Here is a 27,611-nt window from a genome sequence, read left to right as displayed (position 1 = left end):
TAGAACAATACTGAGTAACAAGAGATTTATTCAAATATTTAATTGGGGGAAAATACATCTGGAATGAGTTTTATTGGAATTCATATAAAAAAGGAAAGAGAATCCATTAAAACTAGTATCAAACAGTTGTCATTATCTGGAATGAGAAATAGTAACAAACTGTAACTCAGATGGCCTAAACTTATGTTTAGATGCAGGTTTCTAGTTTATACTCAAGTATACTTAATATTTTAGCTAGGAATTATTTTCAGCTACTATTTTACATACAGGTCACTCAAATAACTTAGTTTCTTTTATCCTTTCTCCTCTTAAAAACAAAACCCCAAAAGCCAAGCACACAAAAAGAAAGTGGTTGGGCTGGGGATGTGGCTCAGGAGTAGAGCGCTTGCCTAGCATGCAGAAGGCCCTGAATTTGACCTCTAGTGCTGCAAAAGAATTCAAAAACAATTTTTAATTAAAAATTCAGACATGGTAGTGAAAACCTGTAACCCCTGAACTGGGGGTTGGGGAAAAAGGCAGGAAAAACAGGGGTTCAAGACCAGCCTGAGCTACCTGAGCCTGTCCCAAAAATGAAAAGAAAAAGAAGAAAAGTAGTGTAGGCATCCTTCAAGCTATAGTTCCTACTAAGATGGGCTGGGCTGAAGGAAGACAGGTGCATTTGGCAATGAGTTATTACTTGAACTAAGAGATGCCCACTGTGTCTTTAAATGTCAACATAGATCCCATTGATCAAGTAGTCAAGTCTTGAGTAGCGTTTCCTACGGAGGGATTCTGCCAGCATCCTACCCAAGAGGACGAGGCCTATTACCAGGAACAGAACTCCAAAGAGCAGGGTCCCAATGAGAAGCCACTTCTCAAATGAAAGGCCATGCTGGCTTTTGGGAACTCTACTCAGTGATGAACCACCTACACTGACCCTCCCCTTCTCCCAGGAAACAGTCTTGCTTTTATCAGAAGACTCTGAGGTTGTCAAAGAAAGGACCACAGAGCTCTTCCCATGCTCCATGTCTGAGGTTAGCTTGGAGCCTCCTCGAAAGGGCACTGTTTCTAAGATGCCTTTCGAGTCCGTATGTGCCTGAAAGACAGTAGTCGGAGCTGCCTGGCGGGTAACACTTGTAGACACAGGGGCTGCGGGGGGCTTCCAGGTCTCGGTGGTTACAGGTGGAGCTGTGGTGGCCACCCTCTGCTGTAAAGTCACAGGTACCACTGAGGCAGGGGCCAACAGAAGTGCAGCCTTCAGAGTGGCAGAGACATCGTGGAGAGAAGCAGCGGAGACGGTGGCCGATGGGGTAGTCGCGTCTTCAGCGAGCAGAGGAGCCATTTTTAGTTCTGAGGTTAGCTGCAAACTCTGGGAATGGCCTTTTTCTTTATAAACAGGGAGCTGTGGGCTCGCCTCATCAATCTTGATGAGTTTCTTCTGTGAGTGAACTGAGGCAGGGGACCTCTGAGAAGATACGTCTCTCCAAAGCAGGCTGGTGGGCTTTGGGTAACCCACGGGAGGAGGGGCCCGGGGAGAGAGTGCTGAAGAGGTAGGGCCAAGTAATGGGGAGTCTTCTGGAGTTAACTTTTGGAGTGGTGAAGTGGCTCTGGTCAATGGAAAATCTGGAAGTATGAAGGAAACAAAAGGAGAGTTAAAACGTCCACGCTAAGATACATGTAAAATACAAATGTCACCATGTCCCCCACTGCTGATACTTGATGCCTGTGCTGGTCGGTTGTTTGGTGGTGTTTTGTCAACGTACAGAAACCAGAGTCATGTGGGAAGAGGGGACCTCAATTGAGAAAATGCCTCCTCCATCAGATCGGCTGTAGGCTAGTCTGTCAAGGCACTTTCTTGGTTAATGACTGATGTGGGCAGGCCTGGCCCACTGTGGGTGGCACCATCCCTGGGCTGGCAGTCCTAGATTGTATAAGAAAGCAGGCTGAGCCAGCAGTGGAGAGCAAGTCAGGAAGCAGCACCCCTCCATGATCTGTGCATCAGCTCTCGCCTCCAGGCTCCTGCTTTGGTTTCCCTCGATGATGAACTGTGATCAGGATGTATAAGCCAAATAAACCCTTTCCTCCCCAAATTGCTTTTGGTCAGTGTTTTATCACAGCAATAGAAAGCAAATTAAGACGAACTGACAACTTGTTTCTCTGTCTCTCTGTCCTATCTGTGTGTGTATGTGTGTGTGTGTGTGTGTGTGTGTGTGTGTGTGTGTGTGTGTGTGTATACATTTGTACATGCATGCTGGAAATGAACACAGGACCATCTTGTACGCATTAAGCATGCACTGTACTACTGAGCTACATCCCCAGCCTTAGATACTTGATATTTCATCAAAGCATGTATAAAACAGAAAAACACAAATTGCAAAATAGCACAACAGTGTCTCTCCACCTCGCGGTGTGGTTTATTTCTAGCTTGGCACAGAAGAGAAAGTGGGGGTGGGGCGCATCAAGCTGACTGAGGCGTAAGTGGGAGCAGCAAGGAGGCTGAGAGAAGCATGGTGCAGAAGGCAAGAGGTTTAGGAGGATAGTCTGCTGAGGGCAGAGGCAGGGCACGGTGGGGCCGGGGTGGCCTGAGCAGGAGGGGACTGGCAGGGGAAATGCTGATGTGAGACAAGCATTCCTGCAGACTTGTCAACTGCCAGATGAGACAGGTAATCACGGGACAGATGCTCCAGCCTGGGCATGGGACAGGTGAGAAAGAGTAATAGAAACCTTGGGGAAATGAGGAGTCATGGGAAGCAGAAGCTGGCCTTTCACAGTGCTGAGAGTTTGACAGAAAGGGGAGGAGCAGGCTTGGAGGGTCTGGACTCCTTAAAGAACACTGAGCCAAAGGACTAGCGCAAGGCAGATAACATTTTCCGAGTCAACTCAGGGGTGCATGGCTCTCCAGTGTTATCAGAAGAGGGAGGTCATTCAAGAGACTTGATTCGTACTCTCAAAGCTTGGAATTGTAGAGCGAATGCCTTAGGTTATGAGTATGATGTTTGAAACATAATGCCTGCACTGGATAGGCAGAGCAGGGCTATTCAGACCCACTCCTAAGGTGGGGATTTGACTGCCAGAGAACACTCAGGGTTTTGCTCTGAGCCACACAGCTACTTATCACAGTCCAAACTGGAAAAGCTTGTCAAGGCAATCAAGTGCAGTGAGGGGTAATTTCAACTGCTCAGTGTTAACTCTGCTTCTTGGCTGTTTTGATAGTATCAGAGCTGCAGGTTGGGGCCGGGAACGTAGCTGGGTTGGTAAGGCACTTGCCCAGCATGTGCGAAGCCCTGGGCTCAACCCCAAGCATGCCATAAACTAGGCACAGTGGAACACACCTATAATCCCAGCACCCAGGTGGTGAAGGCAGGAGGATCAGATGTCAAAGGCCATTCTCTGCTGCTACATAGAGAGGTCAAGGCCACCAGGGGGTATGTGAGGCTCTGACTCAGACACTAAAGAGAACCAGGACAGAAAACGAGACAGAAAGAACTTCAGGAAGCACAGGCAGCAGCATCCTCTCTCCCTTTCTTCTTCAGGGCCCCTCCATGTTGGTCTCCAAAATAGACCTGTCATCTCTCCTAGCAGATCCAGAAGCAACTGCAGAGGTGTGATATCTTGAGAGTGCTCACTAATCCTCACACTTTCCCATGGTTCTTTATTATTTATTTTAGTTTTTTTTAAAATTATATTTTAAGCATTTATTTATTGGGGTGGGGGAGGGTGGTACACATGCCCCAGCATATGTGTGTGGAGCTCAGAGAAAAACTTGTAGAAGCTGGTTCTCTCCTATCATGTGGATCCCGGGGACCAAACTCAAGTCATCATGCCTGGCATCAAACGCCTTTATCCACCGAGCCATCTTGCTGGCCCTACTTCATTTTTTTTTTTTTTTTTTTTTTTTTTTTTTTTTTTTTTGGAGACTGTCTCGCATAGCTCAGGCTCTTCTTGAATCTGATACACAGTCAAGGCTCATCTTGAGCTCCTGATCTTCCTGCCTCCACCCTGTTGGAATTACAGGCATGTATCACCCCACTAGACTACATGAGCCTTCCAAGCCCACTTGATTCCTGTAGACAGGGTTTCCCGTCCGCCACCCACCTTTCTGTGGTTTGCAAGCTGTGAATGAAGTTTACATTTTCAAATGGCTGAAAATAACTGTGAATGAAGTTTACATTTTCGAATGGCTGAAAATAACCAAAAGAATTTTTGACATGTGAAAAACCATACACTATTTGAATTTTAGTGCTCTTCAGCCAAGTTTTACTGGTGTCCAGAATGTTCATTTATTTATAGATTCCCTGCGGCAGCTTTTACACTGTAAGGTCAGTGGTGAACAGATACAACTGGTCGCACATGGCCAGAGGACCTCAAACACAGGCCTCCAAAACCTAAGTACTGTCTGACACTAGACAGAAAAGCTGCTCGACACGTGCTATGGGCTACTGTACTCTCCTCTAAGACAGAAGTAGAAGCTGGGTGTGGTGGCGATGCCCATAATCCCAGCACACAGGAGGTAGAAGAGTCAGGAGTTTGCAGTCACCCTCAGCTGCATAGTGAGCTCATGGCAAGCGAGCCTGGTTTACATGAGACTCTGTCTCAAAATACTTCACTATGGTGCTTGAGAATCCAGGTGCTTGAGCTTACTTTTCCTCCAACAGCACAGGCAGATCGCTCCCTCTTTAAATTTCATCCTTGTTTATTATTTTTTTAATACATTACTACAGGTGATGTCATCACATTCATAGAACCACTATCTGTAGCGTTAGGTATTTAATAAAAATGATGACCCAGGGTTTGGGAGTGTAGTTTAGAGTATGCATGAGCCCCCAAGGTGGATCCTCACGATCACACACACAAAACAAGCAAACAAAACACACCTCAGCATGTTCCATTTTAAAGATTAAAAAAAAAAAAAAAAAAGTCAGTTAGATGGCTCAGCTGGGCTGCCAAACCTGAAAAGCCTGAGTTCAGTCAGATCCCCTGGACCTACGTGCAGGAGAGAATTGACTCTCACAAGCTGTCCTCTGAGCTCCACACTACCAATGTGGTGAGCACAGCTACACACACACACACACACACACACACACACACACACACACACACACACTAAACAAATAAATAAATGTTATATTAAAAACTTTAAATAATAGTCTAAAGTAAAAAGAGAGCAAGGGAGAGAGAGAAAAAAAAAACAAACAAACCCAAGACCATATAGTTAACCGACCTGCAGTCTGTGTGATATTAGACGTTAGATATGTCCATTGACAAGAATGACCAAGACAGCTGTTTGCTTTCTCAAGCATGTGCGCTCAGCTATAATGAAAAGGCAGCACTAGTCCCATTTGATAAGACGCATGGGTTGGCAAAGAGCCTAGAACCACACAGAATCCTCCACACCTGCTCCTCTTACCTCGCCCACTGCTGTTTGCCCTGGGCGGGGCTTCTCTTTGTGGACATAAGCCACGGGAGCTGGGAAACAGCCCTGGGCCTTCACCTCTTCTAAGAGTTTTATTTTTCAAGGGATTTCACTGAGTAAAAAAAAAATGAGGGACTATTTCTTGGAAACCAGCTAAGCAAACAGATTTCCAATTTATTGGGTTTCTGAAACCCACCCATTCTTACAGTCCTCGGTAGAAAAGATATATTACAAAACTATTAAAGACACATTGATGTTAAGCTGCAGTATTTTCATAGACTGAGCAGAATCCACTGTGAGCTTTCAAAGTGTCAGTCTGTAAATATTAGTCAGTTGGTCACAGGAAATAAAAGTTCCTTCAGAAACAAACCACCAAACAGATATTTATGTTTCAGTTCAGTTCAAACAGAATAATTTATGATCAATGGAATAACTCAGCCCATGAACACGGGTGTATTTATAAATAGAATTAAGAACGTAACTTGTATACATCCTGTAGGAATAAACAGTCCTCTGCATGTGTCCAGGCTCTGGTGTCACTGCCAGGAAACGACCTTCCACCTGCTCTGTGTTCATTATGCCCCCTGGTGGCTACCACCAGACAGCTTGATTCCAGTTCCTCCTCCTGGGTTCTCATCCTTAAAAGGATGCTACGGAGGGAGCCCACTTCCCTCCCCTCTCGCCTCCACTGGCCAGCATCTTTATCTTGTATTTCTTCTTTTACACATTCTAAAAGCAATCACAACTCTACAGAAGTAATTTGAAAATGAGAAGACTTAATCTTCAATTGTAACTTACGTCACCATAAGCAGATCATTAAAACAATCTGTGCTTTTTGCAACTGTTTAAGGAAGTGTTTGGCACGTTGGGTTTCCCTGGGTCTGGAACAAAATTCAGGCAACCCCCAACTCGGGGAATGGAGCAGTCAACACCCAGGTGCCCCAAGTAGTTCATTCCACAAACACGCCAACTTAGCAAGCAGGAGAGAACCCTTCATTCTACTCTACCTCCTGACTCTAAAACTTCTCTCCCCAAACTCCCCCAGCTCACCCATCTCGATGTTCAATTCAAAAACTAGTATTCAGCCTTCCTGTGTTCATTTCCCTGGCCACCAGCAAGTCCTACCAACCTCACCTCTCTCCGTCTCCTTTACCGTCTCCCTGGACCATCTTCTGCCCACATCTCACCTTCCACCTCTCTCCGTCTCCTTTACCGTCTCCCTGGACCATCTTTGCCCACATCTTACTTCCCATCAACCAGTCTTTCCATTTCCCAACTGCCTGTAACTCTGCTTCCAGGGGATCTGACACTCTCACACAGACATACATGCAGGTAAAATACCAATGCATATAAAATAAAAATGAATAAATCGTTAAAAAAAACAAAAGCAAAACAAATCATTTGGGCAGACAAGATGGCTCAGAGGGTGGAGGCACTTACTACATAAGCCTGGCAATCTGAGACCTGAGTAAGACACCCAGAATGCACACACAAAGGTGGACAGGGAAGACTAAGTCCACAGGCCTCTTGCTGACCTCCATGCATGCTATGCGTGTACAAGCACATTCTCTCTCTCTCTCTCTCTCTCTCTCTCTCTCTCTCTCTCTCTCTCTCACACACACACACACACACACACACACACACACACACACACATAGTAATTTTTTAAAAAGACACCATGGAACATGCCTACTTAAAGACTTCCCACAGCTTTCCCTACACACCTAGAATAAGACCTACCTCCTCTGGATGACAAATGCATGTGTGGTCTGGTCTCCCCACCTCTTCCCTCTCCATACTCTATACAGCTTACTTTGCCTCTATCAGAATGAATGACTGGCCTTCAAACATTCCAAATCCATTCTGCCTGAGGATCATCATCGTCCTGGAAGATCTTCCCCATCTTCTCATATTTGGCTCCTGGCTTTTCAGATCTCAATCTAGGGGTTACCTCCTCAGTGATCACCTCATTTAGGGGGGTCCCTTGGTGATGATTCTGTCGGGTAATCTCAACTCTGAACGTTCTTCTTGGGCATGCATTATGGTTTTTATCTCTGTCCCCAAAAGTCAGTTTCAGAACTAAGAACCGTGGTGTCATGATCAGTGCATCATCCCTGGAGTATAACAAGTGTGCCGATGCACAGGAAATGCCACATAACATTTGTTATTTATCTAATAAATGGAAAAATAGAGTATTAACAACCAACAGTTCTCTCTTAGGCTAGCCTGGGCTACATAGGAGACTTTGTCTTTTTTTAAAAAAGAAAAGGTTTCATAACAAACCTGTGTACTTTTAATAATATGAAGGTAAAACAAAATTAAAAAAATACTGCCAGATGCTATTGTAGGAAAATATATTTTTGTTTAATGAATTTCAAATCATGAAATATTTATGAACTCTTTTGGTACTTAGACTCTTACAGGGAATCTTCCACAGAAACCGGAGCTTTAAATAGCTCAGTCACAAAAGAAAGAGGACAATGCCTCCATTACCTCTGATGAGCCTGTAGCTCATAAGTCCCTTTGCTGGCTTCAGTGGACAGGCTTCCTCACTGGGACAGAAAAACAGGTAGCAGTTGGGCTGGCTGGCTGGCTTCCGGGTGTCGAAGATCATCAGATTACATGGTTTGTCCCCTGCAATGAAAGATTTGCAAACATGATTTCAAAATAGAACTTTCGAGAGGAGGGAGAGCTGGAGGGGCTTTACTTACTCCAAGGTACTCTGTTCACTTTGCTGACCCTCAGACCATTTCCTTTTTCTTAGTTTAGTGATATAAAGCAACTTCAAAGGACATTGATTTGGTTTATAAACCCAAGTTAAGGTAATCTTGGAAAAACCATTTTTTTAATTTAAAATTTTATTATTATCCATTTTATGTGTATGTGTGTCTCACCTTCACATATGTGTACCATGTGCATACAGTGCTTGCAGAAGCCAGAAGAGGGCATCAGATCTTCCAGAATTGGAGTTACAAATGGTTATGAGCACCATATGGATGCTGGGATTCAAACCTGGACTCTTTGGAAGAGCAGCCAGTACTCTGAACCACTGAGCCATCTCTTTATCTCCCCAAACCAATTTTTTAGCAGCATGTTTAGTTCTCTAGAGCTAAATCTTCCATTTGTTAAAATAGCTTTTAGAGACTAGAGTGATAATTTGTATCCCAGCACACACAAGATAAACATATGTAAGAAAAACACACATACTCATAAAATAAAAATAAATCTGAAAAACACCCTGCCCTCCCCCCAAATCCCATGGTTTAACTAGGTGTGGTAGTATAGACCTATAATGTCAGCACTCAGGAGATAGAGGCTGGAGAAGCAAGAGTTCAAGGCCTCATGCAGTACAGAGTGAGTTTGAGGCCAGTCTATAAAGGATCTTATCTCAAAATACCAAAGTCTGTAGACAGGAAAGAAGAGTTAGCCCTTGCCAGGACTCCTACTGCTTCTTCCCCCCCTCCCTCCCTCAACCCGAGGCAGCCCCGCCTTTTCTTTTCCAGCAAAGTGACTCACAGTGGCATTGGTGACAGTTAATGTCACCGTCACCTTGATAGGTTTGAGATGCACCTAGGAGTTAGTGAAGCACGCTCCTGGGTGTGTCCCAAGCCTATTTCCAGAAAGGATTAACTTAGAGGGGAAGACCAGCCTTGACTGTGGGTGGATTGTCCCTTAGACCTGGAGGGAAGAATGAAAGTGTGGAAGGGAGAATGCTAGCTGGCGGCAGCACAGGTCTGTAATCTTAGCACATAGGAGGCCAAGGCAGGAGGGTCAAGAGTTCAAGGTCATCCACAGCTACAAAACAAGTTTGAGGCTAGCCTGAGCTACATAATACCCTGCCCCAATCAAAAGCTGCGCATAGCTGTACATCCTATAATCTCAGTATTCAGGAGGCAAAGGCAAGGGGATCATTCCAAGTTCAAGGGCAGTCTAGTCTATACAGTGAAACACTGTCTCAAAAAGAAACCAACAAAACATTCACAAAAAGTATTTGTGCGCCTTTAATCCCAGCACTCGGGAGGCAGAGCCAGGCGGATCTCTGTGAGTTCCAGGCCAGCCTGTGCTACCAAGTGAGTTCCAGGAAAGGCGCAAAGCTACACAGAGAAACCCTGTCTCGAAAAACCAAAAAAAAAAAAAAAAAAAAAAAAATATTTATGTGAAATATAAATATTATCTGTGAGGACTTAATGCTGGATGTGTGGGTGTTTCCTGCAACACAGAAAACCAGGCATTTGTCCTCAATTCTAAGAACTAATGGTTTCATACCTTATTTTACAGTGAAAGTACTCATACATCTTTGCCACCTAATGGAGCTTAGTTCACAGATTTTTTTTCTTTTTCATTTATTTATTTATTTATTTATTTATTCATTCATTCATTCATTCATTTATACTTATCTATTTATTTTACATCCCAGCCGCAGCCCCCTCATCCTCCCCTCTCTCTCTCCCATCCCTTCCCCAATCTCTTCCTCTACCATCTCCATCCAGGAAAGAACACGTTTCCTATGAGTATCAATAAAACATGGCATATTGAGCTGAGCATGGTGGCGCACACCTTTAATCCCAGCACTTGGGAGGCAGAGGCAGGCGGATCTCTGTGAGTTCGAGGCCAGCCTGGTCTACAAAGCAAGTTCCAGGACTCTGCTACACAGAGAAACCTTATCTCAAAAAACCAAAACCAAACCATGGCATATCAATCTGCAGTAACACTAAGCACCTCCCCACGTATTAAGGCTGGGCAAGGTGACCCAGTATGAGAAAGAGGGTCCCAAAAGCCAATAAGAGTCGAAGACAGCTCCTGTTCCCACTGTTAGGAGTCCCATAAGAAGACCAAGCTACACAACTGTCACATATATACAGAGGGTCTAGGTCAGTCCCATGCAGGCTCCCTGGTTGTTGGTTCAGTCTCTGCAAGCCCCTATGAGCCTAGGTTGTTTGATTGTGTGAGGCTTCCTGTGGTGTTCTTTCCTCTCATTTATTCAGGCGTTAAAATAAAAACTAGAGCTTTAAAGTCCTTTGATAATTTGATGATGGCCGTAGACTAGGAAAATGAACATCAACACAAAGGACACAAAATTTTGCCTGTGATTTGGTTTTTTTCTGGACCTAGCACTTTATCCAAGAGTCCACTACTATGACAAAATAACTGATGTAAACAGACAGAGGGAAGAAAGACCAGGTGAGCCCTTGGGGCCAGAGGCATCCGTCTAGGCACATCCAGGGTGGTATGGAACTCATGATTCTGAGGGCTGGGATTTCAGATATGAAATGCTTGCCTCCACCTCTACTTCAGATAAATGTTTATCTCAACATTTGTAAGATCATTGCTTTAACCTCTGAGCTAGTAAAGCTTCTACCTCAATATTTATGTATTTAAAAAAGGTAGAAATTTAAGTCAAATCACTCTACTTTTTAGAAACGACAGCACCAGAAAGCATACTGCTCAATTGGAGGTCATCAAAGGGTTACTTCCTATGGATATCTAGTATAGGCTCTCTTTCCACACCATCTCTCCAAACCCTTGCCAATAACTGGGTATCTTACAAGTCAACCAATTTCTGAATCTAACCAGCTGGGGTTAGCACCAGACTCCGTAGGCTTAAGGGTTCTTTGCTGCAAGCCTGCTTCCTCCCAGAAGCCAGTGGCAAGTGTCAGCTCTCAGGTTACCTAACTCTGTGACTTGACTACAAATTCAGAGGTTGCCACAACCCTGTCCCTCCCATTTGATAATCTGCTAGTATGATTCATAGAACTCAAAGAATAGTTATATTTACAATTACATTGTAAGATGAAGGCCATAAATTGTTCTTTGCATGTGTGCTGGCTATCAAACCCAGGGCCTTCCCCATATAAAATATAAAGGCTACAAATGAACATTTGGATGAAGGGGTACATAAGGAAGAGTCTAGAAGGGTTATGCTTGTAGAAGCTTCAGTCCTCATGGAATTGGGGGATGTTCTCCTCCTCCCACACAAACATATTCACCCACCTGCCTGGAAGCTCTCCAAAATTCATCCTTTAGGGACCCATATGACAGCTCCATTGTATAGGCATAATCACTTCAAGTCACTGACCCTTTGGTTCAGTGCACCCTTCCCTGGAGACCAGGGCACAGGGATGAATGTTCCAAGCTTCTGACCAGAGTTTGCTCTTTCTGATGACCAGCAGCATCTAGACCAGTCTGTAGGCCTGTTAAAGTAGCCTCAACTAGCACAAGTGAGTTATAGTTGAAAGGCACTTACAATGAGACTTGTTCCTGTCACTCCGTACATCCAAAGGGTTTAGGAGCTCTGTACTGAAAACACAGGACAGCCTGTATATAATCTCAGCTACTCAGAGGCCAAGTCAGGAGACTGACAAGTGCAAGTCTAGCTGGACTACAGATGGGTTCAAAGGCAGACTGACAATTTAGTGAGCCCATGCTTCAATTACAAAGTAAAAAGAGGGGACTGGAGAGACAGACGGCTCAGAGCACTTGCTGCTTTTACAGAGGACGCAGGGTTCCCAGCACCCAAATGGCAGCTTACCTGGAACAGTGTCAGAGGGTCTGACACCCTCTTCTGGCTTCTACTGGCACTGCACACACATGGTGCACATACACACACACACACATTCAGGCAAACACTCATGTAGCTGGAGTTTTCTCCAGTCCTGCCCCACGGACCCCACACGCACTTATAAAATAATCACTCAGAAGCTCATATTAATTAAACTGCTCAGCCATTAGCTCAGGCCTACCACTGTCTAGCTCTTACACTTAAACTCAGCCAATTCCTATTCATCTATACCTTGCCACGTGGCTCATGGCTTACTGGTACTTTACATCCTGTTCCTCATCGCGGCAGCTGGCAGTGTCTCTCTGTCTCAGCCTTCCACTTCCCAGACTTCTCCTCTCTCTTTGTCCCGCCTATACTTCCTGCCTGGCTACTGGCCAATCTGCATTTTATTTATCAATCAATCATCCACAGCACACTCATACTCATAAAATAAAAAATAAACCTTTCTTTAAGTAAAAAGAGGACTGTGGAAAAGAGCCTAAGTGGGAGAGCACTTACCTAGCATACATGTCCATGAGGCCGTGGGTTTTGTCCTCAATTACAGTACCGCCAAAAAATAGGGACCTGAGACAAAGGCTACGTATACATTCCTCATGCCATGGCCTCACAGAAAGAGAGGTTCAAGAACAGACACCTGGTTTAGTGTCTTGCCCATTGCTGTTTCATGCTCCTTGACTGTGAGGTTTTCCAATCCACTGTACTAACTAGCACTTAGCAAAGCATGGCATACTCAACAAAGTTAACACTGTTTTGCACAGAGAATTCAGATAGGGTCATGAGCAAAGCTGAATCACTGCTAGCTCTAAATGCACACTTCTCTTCTCAGTTTGCCAATTTGAGGCCTGGGATGTTTGAAGGCGTTGATTTAAATCCTTGAGCCTACGTGTTCTTCTGTGTCACATAAATGTATCAGATTAAATGATTCCCTTCCGGACCAGCAAGATGGGTCATCTGGTGAAGGGGTTACCGTGTAAGCCTGGTGACCTGAGTTTCATCCCTGAACCCATCTAAGGGATATATGGACACACTTATCAGCAACTTAACACAACTCTAGGAAGGGAGAGTGAGTGTACTCAGGGACGATTCCCAGTCACTGTGTCGCTTGTCTGTCTGCTCCAATGAGAATCACTGGTAATAGCCGTGGCACACGCCTTAATCCAGCACCAACAGAGGCAGCTCTCTTGAGTTCAGACAGAGCAGCGATCTCTGTGATTCACCTCTGTGGCTCACAGGAAACGAAAGCTACACAGGCCCTGTCCAAACAGGCAGGCCGTGCTACTGACCTGCTATGTCGTGTGTGGAGCAGCAGGCTCCGATGCAGTCTTCCTGAGTTACCGTGTGTACCGGCTCATTGCCTCGGATCCCTTTTGAAAGAGAAGACTGGATGTCGATGACAGCATCCTCTAGACTCTCGGTGAGACACTTCTGACCAGCAGACAGCCTTGGTGTCAGCAAGCAAATTACCACCAAAGCATAAGCCAAGCTCTGTTCCTCCCTGAGGAGCATTCTGAACTCCTGCTAATCTTGGTCTCTCTTCAGAGGTCAAGGATGCTCTTCTGGTCTCAGTTTACTTCAGGAGGATTGTACGGATTGCTTTTTCTCTAGAACAACAACAACAAAATAGAAACACATCAGTGACCCTTGGGAGGCTGAAGTAGGAGGATCAACATGAATTCAAGACCCACCGGGCTATGTAGTGTGAGTTATAGGCCAGCTTGGGTTACAGTGTGAGACGGTTCAGTGGTCAGAGCACTTGCCAAGTCCTATCATGAGGACAGAGGTTTGGATTTTAGCATCCATGTTCAGTGGTTCACAAACTGCCTTATAACTCCAACTCCAAGGATCTAACACCCTCTTCTGACCTCTGCATAGGCACTGGCACAAAGACAAGACAGACAGACAGACAGACAGACAGACACACACACACACACACACACACACACACAAACTTATCTTAAAAAAACAATAATATTCAAAAAACCAAAAAGAATAAAATAATAGTAGTAATATTATTAAGCAAATAATAATAGTAATAAAAGCTGAAAGTACCCGTGAAGAAGTAAAAATGGTCGTTCTGTCTCTGGGGTGAGAGTCCTTCATCTCTGGTCCTTACCCACAGGAGGAGAAAGGCCATAAACCGCCAGAGCTGACAGGAGGCTGCCAGCTCAGCACACCGCCTTTCTCAGTAGCAGCAATGAGCCTGTAAAGCCGTGTGCTGGAGGCAGGCACGGACTGTGCTAAGCAACTCACACATGTTTGCTGTGGGATGGTCTGTATTTCAAATTGCTCTGATTGGTCAATAAATAAAACACTGATTGGCCAGTGGCCAGGCAGGAAGTAGGTGGGACAAGGAGAGAGGAGAATTCTGGGAAGCAGAAGGCTGAGGCGGAGAGACACTGCCAGCTGCTGCCATGACCAGCAGCATGTAAAGACACCGGTAAGCCACCAGCCACGTGGCAAGGTATAGATTTATGGAAATGGATTAATTTAAGCTATAAGAACAGTTAACAAGAAGCCTGCCACGGCCATACAGTTTGTAAGCAATATAAGTCTCTGTGTTTACTTGTTGGTCTGAGTGCTGTGGACTGGTGGTGACAGAGATTTGTCCTGACTGTGGGCCAGGCAGGAAAACTCTAGCTACACATGTTCCCCTCTTGAGTCCTTATACCAGCCCGGCAAAAAGTTGCTTCTCTTTAACAAATGAGAGGCAGGAAGTCTCATGCTTGAATTCTAGGAACTGGTTAGTTAGAAAGGAGAACATTCTGGCTCCAATAAGGGAAAGTTTAGGGGTAATTTATTTTTTATCTCCAACATACAAAAGTTAGTTACAGGAGTGGCACATGCCTGTAACCAAACAAGAAAAATACACAACTCTAGAAAAATCAGACTGTGTCAAATACCAACCTCATGGGTAAGCTGGTTTTTTAAGGAAAAATGTTAAATTGGCAAGTCACACCTCACCTACCCATCCTCACTTTTCCAGATACATATTTTGTTGGCTTAATGCACAATTGTGCTGCTGCTTTTCTTCTGTTCTTTCCTTATCTTGAGACAAGGTCTCACTGTGCAGAGCAAGCTGGCCTGGAACTCAGAGAGATCTGCCTGACTCTGACGGCTAAGTGCTGGGATTAAAACTGCATGCCACCACACTTGGCTGTGGGTATGCGTGTGTGTGTACATATGCATGTGTGTGTGCACATATGCATATGCGTGTGTGCACGTGCATGTGTGTGTGAGACGCACATGTGTATGGGTGGGTGGATGTGGTTATTTGAATGACAAATGTCCCCTGTAGGCTCGTGTGTTTGAACACTTGGTCCCCAGTTGATGGTGCTGTTTGGGAAGGTTATGGAACCATTAGGACACACAGCCATGCTGGAGGAAGTGCATCACTGGAGGGGGGCTTTGATAATTTATAGCTTTGCCCCACTTCCTGCTCCTCTTTCTCCCCTCCCCCATTTTCTCTCTGCTTTCCTGTGTGTAGATAAAGATGTTATCAGCCAGCTTCTTGATCCTGCAGCCATGCTATGCCCTTCTGGCCGTTATAGACTCTCCTTCTGGAATTATAAGCCAAAATAACCATTTTCTTCTCTAAGCTGCTTTTGATCATGGTATTCTACCCCAGCAACAATAACAAAAAATAACCGATACAGTGTGCATGACCCTACACGTGTGTGCGGAGGTCAGAAGAGGATGTGGAGTGTTCTGAACCAGCGCTCTCCAGCTTATTCCCCTGGGACAGGGTTTCTACTGGAGCTGGAGCTGGGCTGGCTTGCTAGGACACTCTGCACCCCAACCTCCGCATGCCCAGTACAGGGGTTACACGAATGCCTGGTATGCCTGGCTTTTTTTTATTTATTCATGTATTTTGTTTTAGGTATGAGTACTCTGTCTGCATGCACAATAAAGAGAGTTTCAGATCCCATTATAGATGGTTGTAAGCCACCATGTGGTTGCTGGGAATTGAACTCAGGAACTTTGGAAGAACTGCCAGGGTTCTTAACTGCTGAGCCATCTCTCCAGCCCCCTCTCACCATTTTTTTTTTCCCCCAGAGATGAGGACAGAACCCAGGGCCTTGTGCTTGCTAGGCAAGCGCTCTACCACTGAGCTAAATCCCCACCCGGCATGCCCAGCTTTTTATGTGGGTGCTGAGGATTCAAACTCAGATCCTCATGTTTGAGCAGCAAGTGCGTTACCCGCTGACTCAGCACCCCCGGCTCCGAAGTCCTGCTTTTTTAACCTTTCTTTGGTCATGATCTCCGTTGGTAATCTAAGGCAGCACAGGCTCTATCCTGAGAGAAATGCTCTAAAGTGCTTAAGATGGAGCTGAGGGTATAGCACGAAGCATATAAGCATATAAGATATGCACAGCATATCTTAAAGCCCATTAGAAGCCAGTTATAATAGCAAATTCTTTTGGTTATAACTCAGTTGGTACTGTGTAAGGAGTCTTTTCCTGTCCTGTCAGCCAGGTCCCAAATAATAACATGGAGACTTATTAGTTTTGAATGTTCAGCCTATAGCTTAGGCTTGTTCCTAACTAGCTCTTACAATTTAAATTAACCCATTTATATTAACCTACAGTCTAACACATGGTGTTATCTCTCTTCCATCTTTCATCTCCTGTTTTCTTTCCATATCTCCTGCATGCCTCAATTTCTCCTCCTCCTCCTTTCTGTCTGCCCAGAAGTCCCAACTATACCTCCTGCCTACCTATTGGCCATTCAGCTTTTTATTAACCAATCACAGCAATACACCTTCACACAGTATACATATGCCCCACAACATTTCCCCCTTTTTGTCTAAATAAAAAGGAAAAGTTTTAACTCTAACATAGTAAAACTATATACAATAAGAACAATTATCAGGTAAGAATTACTTTTACAATGTTCAGTCTATCTGTATTTAGTAAATTCAAAGAAAATACTCTATTATCTATCTTATCTTAATGAATTTAGAGTTTTATACCTAAACCACTTTCTATCCTAACTTGTATTATTATCTTAAAACTATTTTTTAGACCTCAAAACATTTTTTTAGATAAACAATTTAAGCTTTTATGCTCTCAACCTTATATACTTTATACTTCTTTTGTGAGTTTCTTTTCTGAATTTGGTAACAAGGAAAACTATAATTATAACTATCTAGTCTTCAACCCTACCAAAGACCTGAGAAGGATATAATATTACCTGAGTAAACAGGAAGTGTAGCATAAACAACTTCCAAAACTATAGAAATAACAGAAACAGTTGGCTGCCTGGACAGTCACACAAGGATCCTCTGCAACAATGAAACAGCCATCTTCAGTCTATAGGCCTAGAATATCTGACAGACTTTTCCGTGAAGCAGGAATTATGAAGGACTGTCCTACCTTGTCTTGGCAAACTTTCGCAGTTGCTTTCTTTGTGTCCTGCTTGTTCAGTTTGGACAGTGTACCATCAGCAACCAAGGCAAGGACAGGTTCTTGCCCAAATAGCTAGCTTTGCCATATTGAAAGCAAACTCCATATGGAGGTTCTTCGATACTCATCATCTTTCTGAAGTAGTTTGGTCCTGCCAGGAGCAGATGTGTCTCAATGTCATGAAAAGCCTTATGTTATTAAAACAATTTAAATGCCATATTCTGTAGGTCTCTGAAGTGTTTGAAGACCATCTATCTATCTAAAACATATCTCTGTATGACCTTGAAAATGTACCTAACATGACTACAAGTTTGATTGTTACAGATGACTAACAATCTGTCTTTATTGTTGTATAATTCTAAATAGCTTTCAAGGACTAAAACTTTATATTACATTTTTAAATGAGCTGCATCAGCACAATACCTTAAACAAGAGCAGAAACATATAATACAGTATAACAAAAAAACCCATAAATTTGTATCAGTATACAAAAATCCATAGCAATGTAAAATATTTGCAAGTAGTGGTTGTTCAAAAGTAGACTCAACAATCATACCTTTTTATTTCATCATTTCTATACTATATCTCCCTTTTCCCCTTCAGAAAGAGATCCTCAAATCTAATCTCTTTTATTCAGCTCTTTTTTCCTGACCATGACCAAATACAACTCATAACCAACCCTGCTAAATGATGACAAACATCCATAACCCACTGAATGACCAAAAACCACTCACCACACCTCTTGGGGATGTGGGCATCATGTTTTCTGGACTGCTTCCTGTTGTCTGGGGGCAATAACATCTTTAGGCCTCCCTGAGAAAATTGAGGTAATGGTCAAGTCTTGGGAGAGCTAATTGTATCACTTGTTGTCCAGTCTCTGTGTTATGGGAAAGAATAGAGCTTATCTCAAGTCTGGCTAGAGTAGTCTGTTAGGCTTAATCATCTCAGTTAGCAGCTTGGAAGCTGTTCTAGACGCAGAATTTTGAGGAAACTAACTGAGGCATTCTGAAAGGCTGGATCACTGGACTACTTGTCTTTATTGGTGTCTGGTCCTTTTTTTTCTGAAAATACATAAACTTTTAAAGGTAATGTATATATCTGCATTAACACAAGTATGAAATGTGTGGTGTGTACATATCAGCTAAAGATGATTTTTTATTCTATGTTTGAGCTGATAAAAGGCATTTGTTAACTTTATAAGTCTGTTTGGAGTTTATAACCAAACCTCTATCCATGCCATATAAAAGGATGGCATGTAATAATAAGTCATGAGGACTCTGTAGCCAACAAGATTTATTATGTCTCATCCAGTCTCAGAGCTGTTCCCATAGTAGAGGGATCAGCATATAATATCTATCCTGTAGTTTTGTTTTGTTTTGTTTTGTTTTGTTTTTTGTTTTGACTTTTTCTCTCATGTCTGCAGCCAAGGTCCTGAGGAGATCTCTCCTGATCAAATCTGATCTTTATTAATTTTGAAGAAAAACCATAACTTGTTGTTTCCTGTGGAACCAAAGGCATAACCTGACTTCCATTTTGAAGTTAAGACATCCTTAAAATATATAGGTTGGTTTAATTTAATAGTTTCCATAATCCAATGTCTCTCAGCAGCTTTTTTTTTGTACATTAGCATTTAAAAATTCAAAGTCAGCAAAGTGCCATAAGGATTCAGATGCCCTGTGTATTTCCCATTACACGGCTTATTCTTTTTATATTCTTTACTCTTTCTTTAAAGACTTTATTATTTTTAAATTGTTTTTTTTCTATGACTGTCTATATCTATTTTCTTTTCTTTCTTCAGTTTCTAAGCACATCTTTAAGCATACTGTGTCTGTTCAGAGGTTTTCTGTCTGACTTTACTAAGTGCCTGCAGCTACGGACTTGCAGTGTTCTCTGATGCATGAGCCAGATCTTAAATTGTTAAGCCTTGGCTAAGCCCTAAGTGCGTGGCCTGGTGGCTGGCTCTGCCCCCGTAGGGTCAGTGAGAGCCAGCCCTCGTGCCTGTGGACCTGGCCTGGAGCAAGTCCATCCGGCCCAGCTCCAGTAGGTGCTTCGACCTAGTTTCCCACCACCAAGTAGCACACTGCCCAAGTGCTCAGTAGCAGGACCTCTTAAAAGAGCCACGCCTGTGTATGTTGCAAGTACCAAGCCTATCAGAACTTTTTCTCCCCAGCTTTCTCAGGGTCTGTGTGGATTTACATGCCCCATGTTGGGTGTCAAATGTAATGAGTCTTTTCCTGTCCCACCAGCCAGCTCCCAAATAATGACATGGACACTTATTAATTAATTAATACTTGTGTGAATGCTTGGCCTATATAGCTTAGGCTTGTTCCTAACTTGTTCTTTTAACTTACATGAACCCATTTATATTAATCTACACGTATATATAATTCTATCACATGGCATTACCTCTCTTTCATCTTGTACTTCTTGTTTCCTCTCCATGTCTCCTGGTGTCTCCTGTGTTCCTCACTTCTTCCTCTCCTTTCTTTCTTTCTGCCTGGAAGTCTGGCCTATACCTTCTGCCTCACTATTGGCTGTTCAGCTTTTTATTACACAAATTATGGCAATACACCTTCACACAGAGTACAAATATCCCACAACAGTACTGTTCATATAACAGCCCCTAGGCTCTGTGTTTGGTTCCCAGCACAACATACACAGGGCTTGGCAGCACATACCTACAATCCTAACACTCAGGAGGTCGAGACATGTCAGAAGTTCAAGGTCATCCATGGCAACATGACCAGTCTAAGATATATAAGACCCTGTCTCAAAACAAACAAAACCAAACAGGATATATATTTTTGGTCTGTTTTTGTGTTTGTTTGTTTACCTGTAAAACTCTAATGAGAGCTGCAGGCCTAGATTGGTGGTATAGTGCATGGTTAGCATGTGCAAGGTCCTGGGTCCAATCCCAACCATCAAAAAACAAAACAAAGAAAAAATCTATCCAGGAGGTGGTGGCACACGCTGTAGCTGAAGTTTTCCTGGTCCTGTCTGGCTCCCATGGCCCTGCAGCCGCTCAGACCCAAGTAAACACACAGAGGCTTATATTAATTAAAGCTGCTTGGCCATTAGTTCAGGCCTACCACTGACTAGCTCTTACATTTAAACTAACCTGTAGCTAAGTTTCCTGCTGGCCACAGTAGGACAAATATCTCTCTCCGCAGTCTCACAGCCGCTCAGACCCAACCAAGTAAACACAGAGACTTATTATTGCTTACAAACTGTATGGCCGTGGCAGGCTTCTTGCTAACTGTTCTTATATCTTAAAGTAATCCATTTCTATGAATCTATACCTTGCCACATGGCTGTTGGCTTACTGCCGTCTTCACATGCTGCTTGTCATGCAGACTGGCATGTCTCTCTGCTCAGCCTTCTGCTTCCCAGAACTCTCCTCTCTCCTTGTCCACCTACTCCTGCCTGCCACTGGCCATCAGTGTTTTATTTATTGACCAATTAGAGCAATTTGACATACAGACCATCCCACAGCACTAACCCATAATTCTTATTTATGTTTAGCCACGTGGGTTGGTACCTTTTCTCATTTCTGCCTTTACATGTTGCTTCCTCTGTGTCTGGCTGGCGACCCCTGACTCAACCTTCCTGTTCCCAGAATTCTCCTCTCTGCTTATCCTGCCTATACTATACTTCCTGCCTGGCTACTGGCCAATCACCGTTTTATTTATCAACCAAATCAGAGCAGCACACATTCACAGCATACAGAAAGACATCCCCAACAACACGCCTTAATCCCAGAACTAAGGAGGCTGAGGCCAGCCTGGTCTACAGAGCGAGTTCTGGGATAGCCAGGGTTACACTGAGAGAAACCCTGTCTCAAAAAACAAAACAAACAAAAATCTCTAATGAAAGAAATAAAGACTATCTAAGCAAATGGAGAGAAAGTCCATGTTTGTGGCAGGAAGACTATTATTAAGATATTAGTTCTTCCTAATATCATCTATAAACTCAACCCCAGCAAGTCACTCTGTGGATAACACTAAAATGATTTTTAACAATTACGTGGAAATGCAAAAACCTGTGAGAGTCAGTCAGCACAACAGTGAAGAATGTCAGCAGACCAACACTTCCTCGTTCAAAGCTTACTAGAAAGTTACAGTTATTTTTTAAAAAGTGTATTGGCAGAAGAACAGACAAATAGATTAATGGAAGGAGATACAGACTGCGAGGAGACAAATACAGACAACTGATCTTGGGCAAAGGTGCAAAGGCAAGTCAAATATAGTGTTGGGGGCTAGAGAGACAGCTTGGTGCTAAAGAGCCTTTGCTGTTGTTGTAGAAGACGGGAGCTTGGTTCCCAGTACCTCCTCAGGGGGCTCACAGATATCTCTAAATCCAGCTCCAGGGGCTCCAACACCCTTTTCTGGCCTTTGCACACATGTGTGCATATTTATACACAGACATATAAATAAACTAGATTAAAAAATAGTGTTGGAACAGTGGGACAGACACATGAAAAAAATAAATGGAGAAACAAACCTTTTACCTTACACAACAATGAACTCAAAATGGATCTCAGCCATAAACATATAACACAAATCTATATGATTCCAGGCAATAACAGAGGAGAAAAGTTTTCATGTTGTTTGATTAAATGATGTGTTTTTAGATACAACAGCAAAAGTATAATCCCTTTAAAAAGCTGGGGTTTTTTTACATTGATTTTATGTGTATGAGTATTAACCTGCGTGTATATATGTGAACCATGTGCATGCACGATGCCCACAGATGTCAGAAGACAACATTGGCTACCCCTGAAACTGGAGTTATGGATGGTTGTGAACCACCATAAGGGTGCTGGAACTGAACCCAGGTCCTCTGTGAGAAGAACAAGTACTCTTAAGCATTGAGCCATGTCTCTAGCCTCTGATGTTATATTCAATTAAAATTAAAAACTGCTGCTTTATGAAAGCCACTGTTCTTCCCGTGTGTGTGTGTGTGTGTGTGTGTGTGTGTGTGTGTGTGTGTCTCTGTGGGTGCACATGCTTGTGCAAGCTGGTGTTCAGGATCTTCCTCAATGGCTCTCCCATCTTTTTCCCCATTGGGTTTTTAATCAAACTCAGAGTCTGCTGACACAGCTAGTCTCTCTAGCCAACTTGCCCCAGGATCCTGTCTCTGCCTTTCAAAGACTGCCCCACCTGCCCAGAATTTGTGAGGATTGGAGATCCAAACTCTGGTCCTCACATTTGCCCAGCAGGTGCTTTTACCCACTGGGTTTTATATTATCCCAGCCACAGAGAAGATATTTGTAAAATACCTGTCTGGTAAAGGCCTAACATCTGAAACATACGAAGAACTCTCAACAATAAGAGAAAAACTAAAAAAGGGAGCCGGCATGGTAGTATATACCCTTAATCTCAGCACCCAGGCAGCAGAGGCAGGCAGATATCTGTAAGTGTGAGGCCAGCCCAATCTATATATTGAGTTTCAGGCCAGCCAGGACTGCATAGTGGAACCTTGTGGGGGGAAAAAAAATCCCAGAAAAAAATTCCCAAAAATGGGAAAAATATTTGAGCAGATGTCATTTTTATATATATATATATATATATATATATATATATATATATACATACATATATATATATATATACATAAATATATCTGATGACAAGCATACTGAAAATGCTCAACATTGTATCATCAAGGAACTATAATTTCAATCAACACCGAAACACCACTACACACCTATTAGAATGGGAAAAATCCAAGACCAGACAGCACCAAACACTAAGATGTGGACCAACAGGAACTCCCATTACTTGTTGGTAAGAATGCAAAAAGACGGGGCGGTGGTGGTGCACGCCTTTAATCCCAGCACTCGGGAGGCACAGGCAGGCAGATCTCTGTGAGTTCGAGGCCGGCCTGGCCTACAGAGTGAGTTCCAGGAAAGGCTCCAAAGCTACACAGAGAAACCCTGTCTCAACAAACAAAAACAAACAAACAAACAAACAACAAAACCAAAACCAAAACCAAAACAAAACAAAACAAAAGAATGCAAAATGATAGAGCCATTCTGGAAGAAATGGGGTGGTGCCTTTCAAAACTCATCTCACCATAGAATTCAGCAACTGTCCTACATGTGTTTATCCAAATGCATTAAAGATTGTCCGGGGGTAGAGGGACAGTTTAGCTGCTAAGAACAGATACTGTCTGGAGCTGCCAAACTCCGGCTTCAAGAGGATCTGACGTCCTCTTCTGGCCTCTTTGGGCACTTCAGGCTCCTGCACAAACCAGTGTACACACACACACACACACACACACACACACACACACACACACTTAAAATTAAATTTTTGAAGTTTGATTCTAAACAAAAAATCTTCATGGGAATGCTTATAGCAGCACTCTTCAAAATTGCTCAGAGTTAGAAACAATCAAGATGTTATTCCATAGGAAAATGGATAAATAAGACACAATCATGTATTTAAAAGTTATTCAGCAATGAAAGGGAATGAATTATCAAGCAACAGAAAGATAGGAAAAAATCTTCAATTGTATATTGCTAAGTGAAAGAAGCCAGTCTGAACAGGTTTGACTCGGAGTTTGACTCAGAATATATCCTGATAGTCTGGAAAAACCAAACCAAAAGTACCAGAACTGAGTCTAGAAAGATGGCTTTGAGGTTAAGTACACAGGCTTCTCTTCCAGAGGATCCAGGTTCTAGTACCAGCATACTCGTGGTATGAGTTAACTATTTGTAACTCAAGTCCCAGGAGCTATGATGCCCTCTTCTGGCTTCCTTGGGGAGTACATACAGGTGGGCACAGATCTACATGCAGGCAAAACACCCATAGACATAAAATAAAAGAAAAAGGAGAATCTTATTCTTTCTTTATCATTGTTTTTTTGAGACAGGGTCTCTCTACGTAGCCCTGGTTGTTCTAGAACTCAAAATGTATACCTGACTGGCCTCAAATTCACAGAGATTTGCCCTCAAAGTGCTGGAATTAAAGGTGTGCACCACTATGCCTGGTGAAAAAGAAAAATTTAAAACCCTAAAAGTATATTGGAGCTTACTAAAAGGGGAAGAGGGATGGATAGATGGAGTACAGAGGCTTCTCACAGCTGTGATATTATTTTGTATGCTAGCTAGTATAACAAATATCTCATTGTATATCTAAGACCAATAGAACTATAAAATACTTCAAGTGAACCCTACATGAATAATGAACTTTAGTTGATTAACTAACAAAAGTTAGCATACAAAGCCAATCTATGATAATAGGACACAAGTATAATATTTCCTTTGTTATTACATCCAGCTTCTGTGTACAGTAAAAGGGAAATATATCATTTTCACATGCCAGATTCTATGTACTTTATACAGATCATTTCCTCAAATCTTCACAAGAAATCCAGTGTAGTCCAGCATGGTAGTTCACACCTGAAATCCCAGCACTTGGGAAGATGAGGCAGAGGAACCAGGCTTTCGGATAGCCTGAGCTACCTAGTGAAATCTAGGCCAGCCTGGAATACAGTGAGACCCTTACTCAACACACACACACACACACACACACACACACACACACACACACACACACACAGAGAGAGAGAGAGAGAGAGAGAGAGAGAGAGAGAAACTACTAATGAGACAGAGCCTATTTTAGTCCCAACTCCAGTTAAAATAAGAAATAAAGCAACTGTGTGATGTACATGCTTCTTTATTTAATAAAAATAATAAGTGCAGTATCAAATAACTGCCCCACAATTGTGAAGTAGTGTTGCGTATCATCGTTTGAGACGTCTGTAAGGAGTAACACCTATGGGAAGTGTCTGTGCTCTCTTGCGGTGGTAAACCACAGTTACTGCTAACGCTACTATGGCTTCTGTCTACATTCTTCTTGACGGAAATGCCGCTTTTCAGTGAGAGGCTAGGGAAGTAATAAATTTTTCCAAAGTTCACAGACTTCCTGAATTCTGCCCATGGAGCCTGGAGAGCGGAGAAGGAAGGGAGGAGAGGGAGAGTTTGGTATAGTCTGTCCTGGAGCACTTGCACAGAAACATGACCTGTGCAAGGAGACTGAGCAGGAGCTGTGCTCTTGGGGTGCAGAAAGTAACATCCCTAGAGATGGTGCAGTGGGTAAAGGCACCTGCTGCCAAGCCTGATGGCCCAGGCTTGATCCTCGGGACTCTCACAGTAGGAGAGAATTAATTCCCTGAAGTTGTCTCCTGACCTCCACTATGCACCAGGGTATAAACACATTCATGTGTGCACACACAAATACATGTCGTTGTTGTTGTTTTTTAACGACAACAAAGGTATTGGCATGGTGGCATTTAACTTTTCACTACAGCTCTGGGTGTTGTAGAATATTTGTTTACACTGTAAAGATGTGTCTTTGCCAAAGATGCCTTCTGATTGGGTTAATAAAGAGCTAAATGGTCAATAGCTAGGAAGGAGAGGATAGGCGGGACTTCTGGGCAGAGAGAGAGAGAGAGAGAAGCTGAGAGGAGAAATCTAGGCACATGATTTTGCTAGCAGACTTGGATCCAGTCGGATGAGCGTACTAAGAAGAGGTAACCGAGCCACATGGCAGAACATAGATTTAAAAAATATGGGTTAATTAAGTTATAAGAGTTAGTTGGGGAAAAGCCTAAGCTAAGGTCAAGCTTTCATAATTAATAATACGTCTCCAAGTCATTATTTGCAGCTGGCGGTCCAAAGATAGCCCAACAGGAATTCTTGCTACAACTGGGAGGCAGGAGCAGGCAGATCTTTGGAGTTTGAGGCCATCCTGGCCTACATAATGAGTTCCAGACCAGTCAGGGCTACACAGTGAAAATGCAATAAATTAAAGAAATAGTTTCATTAAAGTTACCCAACAATTGGTTACTTAGGTTTCTGACTTTTTTGTTTTTTGGTCCCCAATTAAGGATTACATATTAGCACAATCCTGGGGCCAGGACCCAGAACCCTCTACACTGAGCTACACAGCAGCCCATTAAGTTATCCATCAGCTATTATTTGGGGTTTAAGGCCTAGAAGCTCAGCTTAATCTTGCTGAAAAGGGGGACAGACACAGATGGAAGAGAGAAATTCCAGCCTATTAGAGTCACTCAAACTTAACTTGTACGTAGCTATTTCAATTATTGGAAATTATTAACAACATGCTATCAAGAAGTCAATAACTGTTCTCTCTCTCTCTCTCTCTCTCTCTCTCTCTCTCACACACACACACACACACACACACACACACACACACACACACACACACACACACACACACGCATCCCTGTACAGAGTATCACACAGCAGGTTAAAAAAGGAAAAGAAAAAACAAGCCATATGAGAAAACATGGGAACTTTTCCCTTTGAACAAACCGCATGCTGCTCCCGGAGTGCTTTGGCCTCCCTCTGCGGACAACTTGGAGCTTGTGCCATTTATAGCAGGTGCTTTCAACCCGCCTGCCATCTGCTCTGGGATATTGCAGCGACACACTTTGCAGACCAGCCCCTTTTTGCCCTAGCCTGGTCCCTGGGGTCGCTTCGGTGTGGGTGCCTGAGCCGGCCGAGGGAAAGAACAGAACTGCTCCCAGCAGGGGTCGACTCTACCCGAGGCTAGCCAGGGGAGGAAAGAGACGCCTTTACCTGCAAACAAGAGATCCTTGTGGTCCCCGTGGCGCTTGGGCTCAAGGACAGCTAGGTGGCTTTTTCAACGGACCGGGGAAGCGCATAAGGGTCTGGAGAGGATCGCAGGGATGCTCTGCAGCTCGCACACTGGCTCCGCAGATTTGGTCGTGATCAAGTTCCTGCTTCCGTCGCAGCGACTGAAAGTTTGCACGGGGGAAGGGCGCGTCCCTGCCCTGCAACCCGGAGCTGCTTCCCAGCAACATCCAGCCTGACCGCCCCAGCCGGGACGTGCGAGAGCCCAGGCTCCAGGTCCTCAGCTCCAGGCCTGTCGCCACGGCACCCAGCACACTGCGAGCCACTAGAGGGAGAAGTCCGGACCCTCAGGGTCATCAAGGGTCTGCAGCTGTGCTGCCGGACGGACGGCTGAGAGGCCCTGAAGGGCAAGCACAGGTGCTGAGGGGGAAGCCACACACCCAGGTGTACCCAACCCGCACACCAGGGTCGCAATCTTCTTGTTCTTGCTTCAGACGCAACCACTCTAAGAGGCAGTCGCCGCCGCTTTTTGTTTCCAGATGATGTCTTAAAGGCCTGGCTGACTTGGAATTCTTCGTGTAGGCAAGGGTGACCTTGAACTCCTGATCCTCTGGCCACTATTTCCCAAGTGCA

General features: G+C 43.7%; 1 protein-coding gene across 1 annotated transcript; it reads right to left on the bottom strand.

Annotated features, from left to right (window-relative positions):
- On the bottom strand, nt 1-27,611 carry Mansc1 (MANSC domain containing 1). Its single transcript, XM_028894481.2, has 4 exons — nt 26,964-27,611; nt 13,235-13,552; nt 7,886-8,026; nt 1-1,602 (listed from the first exon to the last, which is right to left on the bottom strand). The coding sequence occupies exons 2-4, from the start codon at nt 13,455-13,457 to the stop codon at nt 704-706; spliced, it is 1,263 nt and encodes a 420-aa protein (XP_028750314.1). The 5' UTR covers nt 13,458-13,552; nt 26,964-27,611; the 3' UTR covers nt 1-703.

Source organism: Peromyscus leucopus, chromosome 3 (genome assembly GCF_004664715.2).
Source record: "Peromyscus leucopus breed LL Stock chromosome 3, UCI_PerLeu_2.1, whole genome shotgun sequence".
In the NCBI taxonomy this organism is placed as follows: Eukaryota; Metazoa; Chordata; class Mammalia; order Rodentia; family Cricetidae; genus Peromyscus; species Peromyscus leucopus.
The sequence above is the reverse complement of the archived record's forward strand: the minus strand, read 5'-3'. Positions and strand labels throughout refer to the sequence as shown.

Excerpts from the sequence above, each read along its gene's own strand:
- Mansc1 (XM_028894481.2), bottom strand. The coding sequence starts at position 13,457 with ATGCTCCTCAGGGAGGAACAGAGCTTGGCTTATGCTTTGGTGGTAATT. Across the intron at positions 8,027-13,234 it reads CTCCACACACGACATAGCAG|GGGACAAACCATGTAATCTG; the intron begins GTCAGTAGCACG and ends CTTTCATTGCAG. Across the intron at positions 1,603-7,885 it reads GAGCTACAGGCTCATCAGAG|ATTTTCCATTGACCAGAGCC; the intron begins GTAATGGAGGCA and ends TCATACTTCCAG.